Source organism: Prionailurus bengalensis, chromosome C2, assembly GCF_016509475.1.
Source record: "Prionailurus bengalensis isolate Pbe53 chromosome C2, Fcat_Pben_1.1_paternal_pri, whole genome shotgun sequence".
Taxonomy (NCBI): Eukaryota; Metazoa; Chordata; class Mammalia; order Carnivora; family Felidae; genus Prionailurus; species Prionailurus bengalensis.
Window position 1 is genome coordinate 154,617,960 of NC_057350.1, and position 16,039 is coordinate 154,633,998.

Genomic DNA, 16,039 nt, shown 5'->3' on the forward strand with positions numbered 1-16,039 from the left:
TGATCAGTGTCTCTCTGCTCACTTACAAATGCCAAAAAAACTTGTTAATGTATGTAAAAGTAATTCTCTCAGAAATAGTTGGCCATATTTTAGATGGAAAATACATAGATATGCAAGGGACCAGGTTCTAGGAATTGTCGGCCTTTTGAGCCATTATGGTATTATTTGGCTGCTGGAGTATAGTTATCTCTCAGTTTTTCATGGTAAGATAAGCATAGGAATATTTGGGATAACAGAAATACCTGAGTTGAGTCCCTGGGTTGAGTTCCTGTTCTTATTAACCCTTTTATTTGAAAGATGGGGACTTTCAAAATGTATTTGAAGGTCTGTTTGCTGAACCTGCTATTTGTGAGCAATGGGGGGAAGGGTTGTAATAAAAATTGCATTCATTCATTCATTCATTCATTCATTCAACGTTTATTGAGCCGTTGGCTTCAGCAATTTAGGCAGTGAAACACACTTTGAACTTCAGGAGTTCACTGTTTCATAGGGAAGATCCGCTGATAGAAACCAGTGAAACTAGGTCACGTGTATGATCCTATGTAGTAGCGAGAATAGGACTGTTAAGAGAATTCAGAGAAGCCTCAGCTCTGTTGGACTAGGGGAAGAGATTACAGAAGGCTTTTCAGAGGAGACCCACTGTGAAGGAAGAATGCAAATGCATCAGGCAAAGAAGTTGGAGGGAAAAGGCTTTCTGAGAACTTCAGAGAACCAGAAGGTTCTCTGTCTAGCACAGTTGCCCGAGGGGAGGATGGGAAGTGAGGAGGAGAGGTGAGTGAGAGGGAAAACTGGGGGAAGTACTCGTGGGCCAGACCACAAAGCATCATGTGTGGTAGCCTAGAAGACATTTGGTTCGCCACCCACCCCCCCCCCCCGCCGCCCCCCGACAACTGTGGGATATTAAATAGGGGAGCAAGAGTATCTGATTTGCATCCTTAAAGAGTGTCCCCAGGTCGGAGGAAGCTCTGGAGGTGAAGGGAACCCTGTGGCTGAGTGATGAGGATGGCGTGAACAAGGCGGAACTGCAGTGGGAGAGGATGCAAGGAACTTACTCCAAGGAGAATCCTGGGAGATACTGGAGTTGATTGGTCAATAGCAGAGAGGAGAGGTTAAGGGAAGGTTTTTGTTTTCTTTCAAAGGCAGGCTTGATTATTTTTATCCGTTGGCTTGAGCCAGTTGAGAGAGAACAGGAAGGCAGGGCGAGGAGAGGGCGGCTGATGAGCAGAGTGCCTGAGAGGGATGCCCGGGCGCAGATAGAGGGGGGCCAGATGTGGCGGGCCCGTCCTGCTGACACGGAGAGGGAGGGAGGGGGCGTGCTGGGGTACTGAGTCAGACCGCAGGCAGGTAGGAGCAAGAGTCCGGCTTACGGGATGGGAGGCCTGTAAAAGTGGGCTGGGGGTTAGAGGTGGAGACGTGTGCCGCGGCGGCAGTGGCGGCGGCAACGGAGAGCTGACCCAGGCCGACACGGCGTGACTTTGAGGGTGTCCGTATTTATCAGGCTCTTACGAAGTACGGGGCATAGGTGCTGGGGCTGCAGAGTTGAATGGGCTCAACTCTTGTCTTCAGTGGGACGGAAGACCGGAGGACAAGGCCTTCCAGCCTCACCACTCAGCTCGTATTGCTTCGTTGAGGGAATGACTTCCTTGAAGGAAATGAGAGTTTTGTATCCTCACGCTTCGCTTGCGGTAGCCTCTTGATTGTGTGTCTGTTGAATGAATCAGCGAGTACAAGACAGACCTACCAAGGAGGAGACGAAGAGGGCAGGGGGGGTATAATATAGAAGGTGTGTGTGACCGGCCTTTGAGGATTGGTCCTGCCCGTATTGCAGAATTGCACGTGGGGCCCTGTGGCAGTTGTATTCCGCCTAAATCCAGCATCCAGGATAGATTGTAGGTAGCAAGGTCAGGTATAGGAGGAACTGTATTTTCCATTTAAAATTTGACCTGCTTTACTTTTAATGATTGGGGTAACATTTGGAACAAATGCTCTTTTCTCATCATTCATTTAAATGGCATCCTCAGCATAGACTCTCTCATCTGACATACGGTTTGAAATGTCGGCGTTTAACTTCCCTCCCTTTACTTTCTTTCTTCCAAATTAATTGTGATTAGTAACCAAGTCATTGAAAGACATTTTGTTCACGTCCGTTTATTACAGTTTTAAAAACTTCTGAATGAGCCAGTAAAATTTGCTGCTTATAATTAATTTAGTACTTTAGTAATTTACTGGTTCAGGTGAAGCATTATGTTAAAGATTATTGAAATGATTTATAAATTTTTCAAGTTTATATGTTCAAAACATTATAATTGGTACAGCTTTTTCTCGTACACGGCCCCATCCCCCTCTTGCTAATGCGGTCTCGACACAAGTTCATGCCAAGAAGATATGTAACACTTTAGATTGATTACTCCAGGCCTTCCCCAGCCCCATTATCCCCTGACCTATTTGCCTCGTTCGGTGGTTTTAAGTGGCAGTTACGTTTGTGTATTTTGATTTTTCTGCTTTTGGTCCGGAATACATGAAAGTAATTCACATTTTCATCTGAATCCTTTGAGACTTAAGATATGTTTGTGCATGGTTTTATGCAATGGTTCATTCCTATGTCCTGCAGGATATCTATGACCTGAAGGACCAGATACAGGATGTAGAAGGGAGATACATGCAAGGGCTTAAAGAACTAAAGGTATCAGGGCCCATTGTGCAGCCCACGCATGCTCTCTGTGTGCAGAATGGTTGGGTAATGGTGGTTTCACAAGTTCTGTTAACCCCAGCACAAAGCTTTACTAACAGTGTTTGTCTTTCCAGCATGTGCTTAACCTGCAGTGCACAGGAAAGGTGAACTTTCAGTCTGCTTATGTCTCAACGTTTACTATGGTTTTTGCAATATTCAGTACAAGATATTATACCTTAGAGTTTTTAAACTTTGTGACATACTTACATGTCGCTTGTGTCTTAGCCATACAAAATAGAATTGGGTAAACTCTTAAAACGTATTCTGAGATTATGGTTTTCAATTGAGAATTAGACCTTAAAATTCCTCCCTGCTAAATGAGAGAGTATTGCCTATTTCTGTCAACAAATTTAGTATTGAAGGCAGGAGGAAGAAGCATCTAAGAGTGCATTATTATAAACATTTCTTACGGAGGAAGGAACCTGAGGTAGGAGGCCTGTGTTTTTATTTTGTTTTTTCTTCTCCTCCTCTTCCTTTTCTTCTTGTTTTTCACTATGGCTCAAAGAAGATTACACAGGTTCAGTGCTTTGAAGAATCTGGAGGTAAATTGAGACGGACCTTAATCTTTTCCGAGCAAGGATGGCTACCAGTTCTCAATAGAAGTGTCCTTGTGACACAGACATTTTGGTTGTAAATGGCGGTTGGTTATCATGCACTTCCCCATGTTTAATTATGAAGTTCAACTCTGATACAAGGAAGCTACAAGTTTCTCAACATGTGCATGGCCCTGTTTGAAACAGAAATATCAGGTCTCAAGGTGCATAAACAGGGCATTCAGAAAGACGACTCAGGATATGCCCGAAGGACAAAGCGGGGACCTCACGGGCAAGGCTCTCATCAGCTTTCCTGGCGAGATGCAAAGTGGCCCAGTTACCAGTCGGTACCTTCACGCGGGTCATGATCGTCCAGAGGAAACTTACGGTTACGAGTCAGGACAGAAAAGGGTAGCGGGTCCTATGGAGAGTGTCCGTGAGGGCAGCCTGGAGGCTGCTGACCCGGCAGTGTGTGTGCGCGTGCGGTTGTCAGTCGAGCAGGAGAAGTACGGGGTATAAGCTGACCTGCCCGGTCTTCCTGGCTCAGATCATCAGGGTTGAATCACCTTTGAAGATTTTAGTGATAAGACTTTTGGAGCAAATTAAATATGTTAAATAAATACACTTCTATCGAAATCTCATATGTAATGTAACGTATCAGGAAAGCAAGCAGTTCAGAGGTTTTCTTGCTTTTTATTTATTTAAAACATTTTTTTCTTACATTTTAGATCTACCATTTGTTACCTTCTTTGAAGGATACAAAAGAACAGATTAAATGTGAGACTGAACAGATACAAGATCCCCTTTTTTAAGAGAAAAAAAGCAAAACTTCATGTTCCTCACATTATATGTTACCATGCTAAGAAAAACTGTTAAGATATACGTTAAATATATTCATGTTCAATGCAACAGTTTTAAGCATACCTAGAGTAAAGGAAAACTTACTTAGTGATATACAATGATGTGCCCTGCTTTATTTTATTATTATTATTATTATTTTCATTTAGAAGAGATATAGTTTATTTCATTGAAGTAAAATTAACATAAAGTGCTATATCTAAGGTGCACAACATAATTATACAACAGTTCTGTACGTTACTCAGTGCTCATCATGATAAATGTACTTTTAATCCCCTTGTCTATTTCACCCATCCCCTGCCACCTCCATTTTCTTAATTCATGGTCAGCATATCATTGAGCTTGACTTCAGGTTATATTTGTCCTTGAAACAACTCGTTAAGTGGAAGAAAAATCATTAAAAAATGATCTGATTGGTGATCAAACACAATAGTGTGATAATATCCATACATATTCTATTGAAAAAGGATACTGGGTCATTGCTTATGATATATTTTTTTTAAGTTTTTATTTATTCATTTTGAGAGAGAGTATGAGTGGGGAAGAGAGAGAGAAGGAAAATCCCAACAGGCTCTGCACTGTCAGTGCAGAGCTCAGTGTGGGACTTGAACCCGCAAACTGAGATCATGACCTGAGCTGAAATCAAGAGTCGGGACGCTTAACCGACTCAGCCGGCCACCCAGGCACCCCTACTTTTGAAAGTATTCGTGATTAAGTGGGTCGGCCTTTGGGATGCTTTTCCTCATTCTGTCCTCCATGCAGAACCACCTGGGTTTTGTTAAAACACAGATTGCTGGATCGTACTCCCACATTTTCTCATTCAGTGGGTCTAGGAGGGGGTTGAAATGTTGCATTTTTACCCAGTTCCCAGCTAATGCTGTTGCTGCTAATCTAGAACCCACTCTTGCAAAATCATTGCCTTAGATACATTTAAGTAAAACTATTTCCTAATAGGTATCACCATATAAGCTAGATTTAAATAATTAAAACTATCTTTATACTTAAATTCAAAACAGTCTTCTGTGGTTTATTGTTTAAAGGAAGAGTACATTCCGTAAATGTTACGTCACATTTATTGTGTTATATATTGTATTTTTGCATCTGTTGAGTAACTATCTTAGTTCTGGTTTTTCATGCAGTTATGTCCCACTTTCTATGAGACTAAGCTGTGAAAAAGACTTTTTTAATGCTATCAGCCTTTAAGGTGGATCAGAATCATTCTGAATTCTGTATTATATAAGATCCTACTATATTTAAATCATTGTACGGTTGACTTTGCTTTTATTTTTTATTTGGGTTCTATCTGTTCCCAGACCTGGTATAAATGTCTGTTAATGCAGTCCTAGTTTGTGAAGCATTATTAGTGTGTGTGTGTGTGTGTGTGTATCTTGATTGAGATATAATTCAAATACTGTAAGATTTACCCATTTAAAGAGTGCACAATTCAAGCGGTTTTTAGCATAGTCACAGTGTTGCACAACCATCACCACAATCCAATTTTGGAATGCTTTCATTACCCCGAAGAGAAACCCTGTCCTAATGAGCAGTCATACCTCACCCTCCCTCTTCCACTTCCACACCCAGCCCTCGGTAACCACTAATCTACTTTCTGTCCCTGGATTTGCCTGTTCTGGACGTTTCGTACAAATGGAATCTTATAATATGTTGTCTTTTGTGGTTGGCTTTTCATTTAGTGTAATGTATTCAAGATTCATCCATGTCGTAACACCTATCTGTCCCATCATCTATCTGTGTGTCTGTCATGATTGGTTAATATTCCAGTACGTGTCTGTTGATGGACATTTGGGTTGTTTCCAGTTTTTAGCTGTTATGAAAAATGCTGCTATGAGCATTTGTGTACAAGTTTTTGTATGGATATTCCTTTTCATTTCTCCTACATAGATACCTAGGAATAGAATTGCAGGGTCAGATGGTAACACCGTGTTTAACATTTTGAGGAATTGTCAAACTGTTTTCCAAAACAGCTGCACTATTTTACACTCTCCCCAGCAATGTATGAGGTTTCTGGTTTTTCCATATCCTCACCAACACTTTAATCTTGTTTCTGTTTTTTTAATTATAGCCATCATAGTAGGTTTGAAGTGGTATCTCATTGTGGTTTTGGTGTGCATTTCCCTAATTGCTAATGATGTTGAGCCTGTTTTCATGTGCTTCTTGGCCATTTGTATATCCTGTTTGGAGAAATCTCTAATCAAATCCATACCCATTTTTAAAATATGTGTCTCTTTATGATAGTATTGTAAGAGTTCTTTATGTATTTTGGATACAAGTCTCTTACTCAATGTAAGATTTACAAATATCCTCTCCTACTGTATGCCTTTTTTTTTTTTTTTTTTTTTTTTTTCCCCTTGATGGTATTGTTTGGAGCACAAAAGGTTTTAATTCTGGTGGTCTTTTCTTTCATTGATAGTGCTTTTGGTATTGTATCTAAGAAACCATTGCCTACTCCAAGGTCATGAAGGTTTAGGGCTATGTTTTCTTTGAAGAATTTTATAATTTTAGCTCTGACATTTAGGTCTCTGATCCACTTTGAGTTAATTTGTGTGTTTGGTGTGGGTCCAACTTTGGTCTCTTGCAGTGTGGATATCCTGTTGTCCCAACACCATTTGTTGAAAAAACCTATTTTTTTTAACATTTACTTATTTTTGAAAGAGAAAGAGAAAGAGACAGAGTGTGAGTGGGGGAGGGGCAGAGAGAGAGGGAGACACAGAATCCGAAGCAGGCTCCGGGCTCCGAGCTGTCTGCACAGAGCTCGGTGTGGGGCTTGAACCCATGAACCATGAGATCATAAAATGAGCCAAAGTCGGATGCTTAACCAACTGAGCCACTCAGGTGCCCCTGAAAAAAATATTCTTTCTTCCATTGAGTTGTCTGGGTACTCTTGTCAAAAGTCAGTTGATCATAAATATAAGCATTCTGGACTATCAGTTTTATATCCTTAATCTTGGTTTGTTGAACATTTATGTTAGTACTTTTAAAATGTATTCCAGAAGTGATGATTTTTTCTATGTGAGATGTTTTTTCTTTTTAGCTTTAAAAACTGTCACTATGTAGTAATAATCTACCAAACTAGATATAGTTACTAAGAGATAGACTTGAAGCTGTTTTAAGCAGAAAGCTTTGAAGTATATAAAATTTCAGTTGTTTTTTGTTGCTCTTTTTTTGTTGTTGTTGCTTTTTTTCATCGTTTTTGTGTTGCTTACTTATTTAAGAATGACCAGAATTTGAATAATTGCTAGAAAAAATGTTTATACGTTTACATGAAAATTCCTATGCAGAACGGGAAAGAACTGAAAGCAGATGTCTAGGAAGCAGCAAAATTCAAATGAATATGAAGCTTACTTGTGTAAGAGAGGCTGTATTATGTTGTATCATTGCATTCTGGGTACCGAATAGCTTGTTAAAAACAAGAGTAATGTTTCCGAAAACATTGATGATTCTTCGTTTTAGAACTCCTAACAAATGGATGTGGTCTGCATACCTTTTCATCTTTCAGAGGCTACATTGGTGCTTGATTTTGTTTTCTCGGGTAGCAGAGAGCATATGACATTCTCACGGTGGCGCAACTGGCTTCTCACCGTCCTTCTGTTTCGCGTGCATGTTACTAAACATGGAGATCCCCCGACTGCTTGTATTTTGCGAAAATGCACCTTCATGTGTTTGTGCCGGTCCTGTATTTCCTGTCATGTTGCATATAAGCGATGAGCATATTTTAGATGTCAGGCTAATGGCTTTGCCTTTCGTTCAGGAATCTTTGTCTGAAGTGGAAGAAAAATACAAGAAGGCCATGGTTTCCAACGCACAGTTGGACAATGAGAAGAACAATTTGATCTACCAGGTAGACACCCTCAAAGACGTTATTGAAGAACAGGAGGAACAGATGGCGGAATTTTATAGAGAAAATGAAGAAAAATCAAAGGTAATTGTGCACCTTGTATCCTCTCTTGGTCTGGGGCAGAAAATTCACACCTGCCATTTAAAAGGTGCTGCGCTGGATGGAAGAGGGCTTCAGACCTGGAAGTGGAGCTTCAGTCGAAACTGATTGTTCCAAGGAAATTGACAGAACATGAGCTACCAGTTCCTAGAATGTTTTCCTTTTAAGTTCTTACAGAATCTGTTTAATTTTCTTAAGAAAAGTCTTATGACCTCCTTCAGTTTGTGAAGATAAAATGCAGCTCAAGTTTTATCTTTATTTTCTGTCTCTTAATTGTGGCAGTTTCAGTGAGTTACTTAATTTCTTCCTGTTGAAACTGGCTGGAAACTCCACAAAGCTCTGAAGACTTTCCGGGAGGCAGTTCATTTTGTTCTTTTCTTTTATTTCTATCGTTTTTTAAGAGAATCTCTTTTCTAAATGATCAGAGAGAAGTTTTTAATCAGTTATTTAACAACAGCAGGACGGAGACTTGGGTCAGATGTCAGCAGATGTTTTCTTTAGAGGTTTGTAAGCTATACTGTTAGAATGTACAGATGGAAAATGAAAGCCACTGTCCAAGGTTCATATTTGCCCTTTGACGCATGCAGAAAACAAATTGGGTTCTCTTTTAAAATGTTAATGTCAGTCCAAGCAGAGGACAAAAGGCTATTACTGCCAAAATATGAGTTGTGACAACATTGCAAAAATAAAAAGCCCAGAAAACAATTTCGGAAATGTGCATTGGTTAGAAACATCAGTCATCTGAAGGGAGGGAAGCTGTTAATATAACCTCGAAGGGACTGGCATTAATACTGTAAATTCTAATAGGGATTTTTTTTTTCCTTGAGGATTGAAAATGTTCATTCCAGTCTGTTTTGGTCATGTTTAAAAAGTGTTCAGAAGTGTTTGCCAAGAATTTGGGAGAAGGAAGGATGAATAGGCAGCACATTGAGGATTTTTAGGGCAGTGATACTGTTCTAATGGATACATTATCCATTTGTGGAAACCCATAGAATATACAGTACCAAGAATGAACCTGCATGTAAACTGTGGGCTTTGGGTGTGGTGATATGTCACTGTGGGTTCAGTGACTGTGACGATTATACCTCTCTGGTGCAGGATGTTGATAGCAGGTAGGAGAGCCTCTTTGTGTTGGGGGGAGGGGTATGTGGGAACTCTGTGCTTTCCACTCAACTCCCAAGAATCCAGAAGTGCTCTAAACAGTCAAGTCTACTAAAAAAAAAATTAGGATAAGAAAACTTGTATCTGCACAAGTGGAAAAGAGACTTCTGGGTATTGTCATATTGGATGACAGGGCTCATTGCGGACTATGATTTGGTGGCATAGCTGGTTTCCTCTGTGATTCTTCCTGTTTCTTAAGGACCAGTTTTGGAGATTATGAACCATCATACTTTATGTAGAGCCCTTGGACTCCTTTTTTTGCTTTTCCATGGTTTTTTCGTATCTATTTCTGGCTCTTTGCTTCTAGGAGATTAGAGGACAATCTCACGCTAAAGTATTTAATGTTCAGTGCTAAATGCCCTTGAGCATTTAAAAAAAAAAAAAACCTCCATGATTAACTTACTAAGCTACTTTCTTTTTCCCTTCTTTTCCTAAGATCTAGAGATGTCTTAGCATACGTAGTGCTGTGGCTTTTAATTTTTATGTAGAAAAAAACTTGTGCTTTTCAAATTAAAAAAATCTGTGAGCTTTTTAAATACTCTGTAAATCTACTCCGGGTACCGTGATGCCAAAGACCTTGTCATAGCGTCTCTCTCTAGCGCACCTTCTCTCTGAGCTCTTCTCAGTAGATATCGCCTCATGCAGGAGGCTCAGAGGTTCATGCTCGGAGACATACAGAGAGGTCAGGCGCTCAGGTATGTTTCATTATAGCTCAGAAGGTAAGGGTGGAGAAGGACCATTCAGTTAAAACAATGATATTAATATAGTTTTTCAGATGTCGTCAGTGCTTCCTACTGGGAATATAATAACTGCATCTTAAATATTCTGTCTGTACCTACTTTGGGGAAGAATGCCTGATTAGGAATGTCTCAAGTATATTATTCTTTTTATTTTTTAATTAATTAAAAAAAATTTTTTTTAATGTTTATTTATTTTTGAGACAGAGAGAGACACAGCATGAGCAGGGAAGGGGCAGAGAGAGAGAGGGAGACACAGAATGTGAAGCAGGCTCCAGGCTCTGAGCTGTCAGCACAGAGCCTGATGGCGGGGCTCAAACTCACAAACCGTGAGATCATGACCTAAGCCAAAGTCGGACGCTTAACCGATTGAGCCACCCAGGCGCCCCAATTAATTTATTTTTTAATGTTGATTTATTTTTGAGAGACAGTGTGAGCAGGGAGGGGCAGAGAGAGAGAGAGAGACACAGAATCCCAAGCAGGCTCCAGGCTCTGAGCCATCAGCACAGAGCCTGATGCGGCACTTGAACTCATGAACCATGAGATCATGACCTGAGCCCAAGTTGGATGCTTAACCGACTGAACCACCCAGGTGCCCCGTTATTCTTTTCTTAGTAGCTATTTATTTTAGTAGGGGATTCTTTTTTTTTTTTTTTAAGCTTATCTGAGATTTTTAAAAAGTGTTTTATTACAGATTTTAAAAATACAAAAAAAATAGACTATACTGAACCCTCCTAAAACCCATCACATACCCCCCAGCAACCATCAGTGTGTGGCCAATTTTACCCTGTCCACTTCCTTCACTCCTGTTCTTTGAGACAAGTCCTCAGTGTCTCATATTTTAATAAGAGTTTAGGTATGGCTCTCTAAGTGATATGGACTCCCTCTCTCTCTCTTTTTTTTTTTAAACTTTTTTTAACGTTTATTCATTTTTGAGAGAGCGCAAGGAGGGGTGGGGCAGAGAGAGAGGGAGACACAGAATCTGAAGCAGGCTCCAGTCTCTGAGCTGTCAGCACAGAGCCCGACGTGGGGCTCCGACTCATGAACCGTGAGATCATGACGGGAGCTGAAGTCAGATGCTTAACTGACTGAGTCACCCAGGTGCCCCAGACTCCCTCTCTTTTTAAAACATAACCACAAGATCATTTCACATCTGAAAAATTCAGAATAATTCCTTCATACTACCGGTCCAACCATTGTTAAAATCTTAACGGTCTCCAGTGACCTAAGTTGTTTTCTTTTTTACACTTCAACAACAACGACCACCAAGGATCCAGATAAGTTCCACACATTGGAATTAGTTGTCATGTCTTTTAAGTCTCTTTTTATTTATAGGTTTCCTTTCATCTCTCTCTCTCTCTCTCTCTCTCTCTCTCTCTCTCTCTTTTTTTTTTCCCTCCCTTGCAATTTGTGTGTTGAAGAGACTGGATTGCTTGGCTTAACAGTTTCCAACAGCCTTAGGGATTTTGCTGTTTTATCCCTATGGTGTCTTTAATGTGTTCCCTTTTCCTCTGTGTTTCCTGTAAACAGGTAGTTAGGTTTAGAGGCTTAAACAAATACAGGTGTAGTGTTTTTGGCAAGTTCACTTCATAGGTTGTCTTCCTTCAGGAGGCCCTGATGTGTGGCTCTTTTTGTAATGCTGTCGCTGGGTGCTTCGGTCTGTTAGTTGACCAGGCGCTGTAAAATGGGACGTTCTCAGTCCATCATTACTGTTTTCTTTGACTATGTTAAAGTGGATTGGAGCTATAATTCACATACCATATGTTGTAGTTCATGTTTGAAGTGTACAGTTCGGGGCCTTTGTATATTCACAGTTACGTGCAGCCATCCCCAGTTTCAGAGTCCTGTCGTCTTGTCGGAAAGAAACCCCGTATCCTTTAGCTGTTATCCCCCTGTCTCCTGCCCCCTCAGCCCTACGTAACCACTGGTCTGCCTTCTGTGTCTATAGAGTTCCTCTTCTAGATTTGCATTTAGTGGAGTCATATAATATGTGGTCTTTTGAGACTGGCTTCTTTCACTTAGCTTAAATCTTTTTGAGGTTCACTCATGCTGTAGTAGGAGTCACTACTTTCACTGCTTTTTTATAGCCTAATATTATCCCATTGTATGGGTATAGCGCATTTTGTGTGTCCATTTGGGTGTTGATGCACATTCCCCCCCCCCCCCCCTTGTGAGTAATGCTGCTGTAAACATTTGTGTACAAGTTTTTGTGTAGACGTATGCTGTCCTTTCTGTTAAGTGTATACCTGGGAGTGCAGTTGCTGGTCACATGGCAACGCCATGTTCAACCATTGGAGGAATGCCAGAGTGGTTTCCAAAGTGGCTGCGCCATTTCACATTCCCAGCAGCAGGGCGTGTGAGTTCTGATTTCTCTATACCCTCACCAACACTTGTTATTGTCTGACTTTTTTTAGAGCCGTCCTAGCAGCTGTGGTTTTGATTTGCGTTTTCCTGATAACTAATGGTTTTGAGTATGTCTTCATGTATTTATTGACTCTTTGTATATCTTTCTCAGAAAAATACATCTTTTGCCTATTTTTAACTTGGGTTGTCTGCTTATAATCGAGTTGTAAGAGTTTATATATTCCAGATACAAGTCCTTTATCATATACAGCCTAAAGCATGTTTTAAAATATCATTATGAAGTCACGAATTCAAACACTTGATGATTCGAATTCATTGTAGCTTTTATTCTTAGTCGATTTTCAAGTTGTTCAACCTTTAACTAATATGAGTGTCTTCAGGTTGATTTCCAAGTAGCTTTGACTCATTGTAAGTCTCACCGTCTTGGTAAATTCTCTGCTATCTAGCACGAGAAAGGGTTCCAGGTTCGTCTGGTCGTTTCTTGCTCCAGACCTGGAACCAGCTGTTTGTCCGGGGTGCTGGCTCTCATAGGGGGGCAGTGTGCGTGCTAGAGAGCTCTTGCCACCGAGAGGATTATGGCTTTTTAGTAGATATATAGGAAATGTTTATGTGGGGTACTTTTTTCTTTGTAAAGTCAAAATACATTACGAATTTACACTGGTAGTTCTAGTTCACGTTCAGGACACAAGCGTTTTTCCTTCTTACACGTGCATGTCTCCGTTTTCCCACTGCCCGTTCTCAAAGTCACTGGGGATGATAGTAATTATGTTATATTCTGTTTTCATTGCTGTGCCCCACAGTACTCAGAATAGCAATACCAATGTCACCACCAACGATATAATTACTGAAAATAGTTAAAAGTTTTTTGTGTTCTTCTGTTGGGTTGTTACTTTGCTGCTAGCCTATGTATAGCCCAAGCATTGGTTTTAAAAGTTACTCAAAATAGTTTCTCTCTCTGTGCTTATGCTGCTACCTGGATATATAGTTAGGTTCACTGTATTTTATGTTCAGTATTTTAGGAGTTGCTTTTAAAATTTTTATCTTTAAATAATTTTCGCTTTTAACTGTGGTGAAAAGTACAACGAAGTTTACCGTCTTAACAGTTTTAAATTGTTACAGTTCGGCGATATCAAGTATATTCACGTTGTTGTGCAGTGAGAACTTTCTCATCTTGCAAAACTGAAACTGTTACACAACAGCTCCCGTCCGCGTGCCCTCCGCCCCTGGCAACGACCGACCGTGACCGACCGTTCTCCTTGCTCTGTGGGTCTGGCTGCTCTGGGCGTCTCATATCAGTGAGCTCATACAGGATTTGGCTTTTTGTGACTGGCTTGTTTCCCTAGCGTAATGCCCTCGGGTTTCACCCATGTTAGCATGTGTCAGAATTCCCTTCCTGAATAATACTGTAGTGTGTCTGTGTACCACATCTTGTTTATCCATTCATTTGCTGGTGGACACTCGGGTTGCTTCCATCAGGAATTGCTTTTTCAATTTAATTTTGTTGCACTTACATAACATTTACGTGTATCTGAAGTCAAATCAAAGAAAATCTACTCAAAGAAATCAGTCTTCTATCTCTTCATTCCTGTTTCTTGAGGGAATTTTTTACCTACATGGTTTATTCTTCCTTTCTTCTTCTTCTTCTTCTTCTTCTTCTTCTTCTTCTTCTTCTTCTTCTTCTTTTTTTTTTTTTGCTTAAGAAGGTAGATCTATTTTGCTATTCAAAAAATATATATACAAATGTGTATGTTTTTATTTCCCCCCTTTCTTAGAAAATGGTAGCATACTGTAAATACCTTTCCATACCTCGATGACTGTGACCTTTATGATCGTGGATCTTCTTCACTCTTTTGTATTATTACATAGTTATTCCGTTGTGTGTGTGTCCTGTAGTTTATTCCACCAGCTCCCTATTAATGGACATTTGAATTGCTGGCAGTCTTTTGCTGTTAAAAATAGTCCTGCAGAAGTGGTGTGCTACATAAGTCCTTTTGCATTTTTGCTGGCCTGTCTACGGGAGTCGTCAAAGTGGGTTTACTGGGTCTAAGGGTACGGTAATTCTGTCGGATCTGCCGGATTCCCTCTGTGGTAGTAGTGATGCCATTTCGGATTCCTGTCAAAATGTGCAAGAGGGCCTGTTCCCTTCCCCATAGAATTTTCTTGAATATGTTGTCAAGTTTTGGACGAGTGCTTCAGTGGGACATAGTTTTAACTTCTTGTTCTTTTAGTACGATCATCTTTTTATATTCAGAGTGATTTCTGTTTTTTTCTGTGAACTGTCCATATCTTTAGACTATTTTTCTATATACTAGTGTTTTTTCTTCCTAAGTTTAGAGACTCTATAGAGAGATAGTCATGTTTTGTCTCTGATGTAAGTTGTAATTTATTTTTTACAGCTTATCATTTGTATTTTTACTTTTCTTAGAGTCCTTTTGCCATTCAAAAGTTTGTATGTGGTCTAACATTACCCATTTCCTATTCTTGGTTACAGATTTTTGGATTTCTTAGTACTGTTTTCCCTACTCTTTGGTTATAGGAATTCACTCATTTTTTTCTCTAGTAACTATATCCTTCCTTCCTTCTCTCTTTTTCCCTCTCTTCTTTCTGTGCACTTCCAATCCATTTGAAATTTGTCTCGGTGTATAGTCTCGGGTGTGGTTCCAATTCTCTTTTTCCATTTGGATATACGGTTTTTCCAGGGTCACGACATGAAAGTCTGTCTTTTCTCATTGATTTGAGATGCTCTTCTTGTTTTGTTGTTTGATATATTTGACATGTAACTGGGTATATTTCTGGATTTTCTGTTCTGCTCTCTGTGCTCATAAGCCATTACAACATTGTTTTAATTATGTAGGTCTTATATCCAGTAAGGCTAGCTTTCTGTTTTTTCAGTGCTTTTTTTCCTGGCTGTTTTTTCTTACATTTTTCTTACAGATTTTACAATCAGCTTCTCTAACTCTGATGAGAAAAAAGCCTAATAGTATTTTTATTTGGACTGCATTAAATGTATAGATTTATTTGGGGGAGAACTGACATTCTTATGATACTGAGGTGGTTTTTTTTTTTTTTAATTCTTTATTACATTTATTTATTTTTGAGAGACAGAATGAGACAAGGTGAGAACAGGGGAGGGGCAGAGAGAGAGGGAGACACGGAATCTGAAGCAGGCTCCAGGCTCTGAGCTGTCAGCACAGAGCCCGATTCAGGGTTCAAACCCACAAACCGTGAGAGCATGACCTGAGCTGAAGTTGGACGCCTAACTGACCGAGCCACCCAGGTGCCCTGATACTGAGTCTTTTTATCCAGGAAGATGGTATACCTTTCTGTTTGTTTAGTCCTACTTGTCTTTCAGGAATATATATTTCTTAGCGTTTGTTTATTTTGAGAGAGAGACAGAGACAGAGACAGAGAGGGAGAGTGTGGGTAAGGGGCGGGGGGAGAGGGAGAGGGAGAATCCCAAGCAGGCTCCATACTGTCGGTGCAGAGCCAGACATGGGGCTTGATCCCATGAACCGTGAGATCATGACCTGAGCTGAAATCAATACTTAACCGACTGAACCACCCAGGCGCCCTCAGGAACATTGTATATAATTTTCCCCATATTGATTTATGGGTATTTCCTATATGTTTACACATGTATTTTTAAAAATTTTATGTTGTGATCGTGTGTTTATTGTATTTTCTCTCTAGATTATATTTA

General features: G+C 40.1%; 1 protein-coding gene across 22 annotated transcripts in view; it reads left to right on the forward strand.

Moving 5' to 3' along the window:
- The window catches only part of LRRFIP2 (LRR binding FLII interacting protein 2), a 106,981-nt gene that overhangs the window by 70,606 nt on the left and 20,336 nt on the right, over positions 1-16,039 (forward strand). For 14 of the 22 annotated variants that reach the window (XM_043595792.1, XM_043595795.1, XM_043595797.1 and 11 more), the window contains 2 exons: positions 2,612-2,683; positions 7,892-8,062. In XM_043595792.1, the coding sequence (XP_043451727.1) occupies positions 2,612-2,683; positions 7,892-8,062 (243 nt within the window). The remainder of the gene's footprint in view (positions 1-2,611; positions 2,684-7,891; positions 8,063-16,039) is intronic. The other 8 variants (XM_043595799.1, XM_043595783.1, XM_043595787.1 and 5 more) reach the window with 1 other exon arrangement.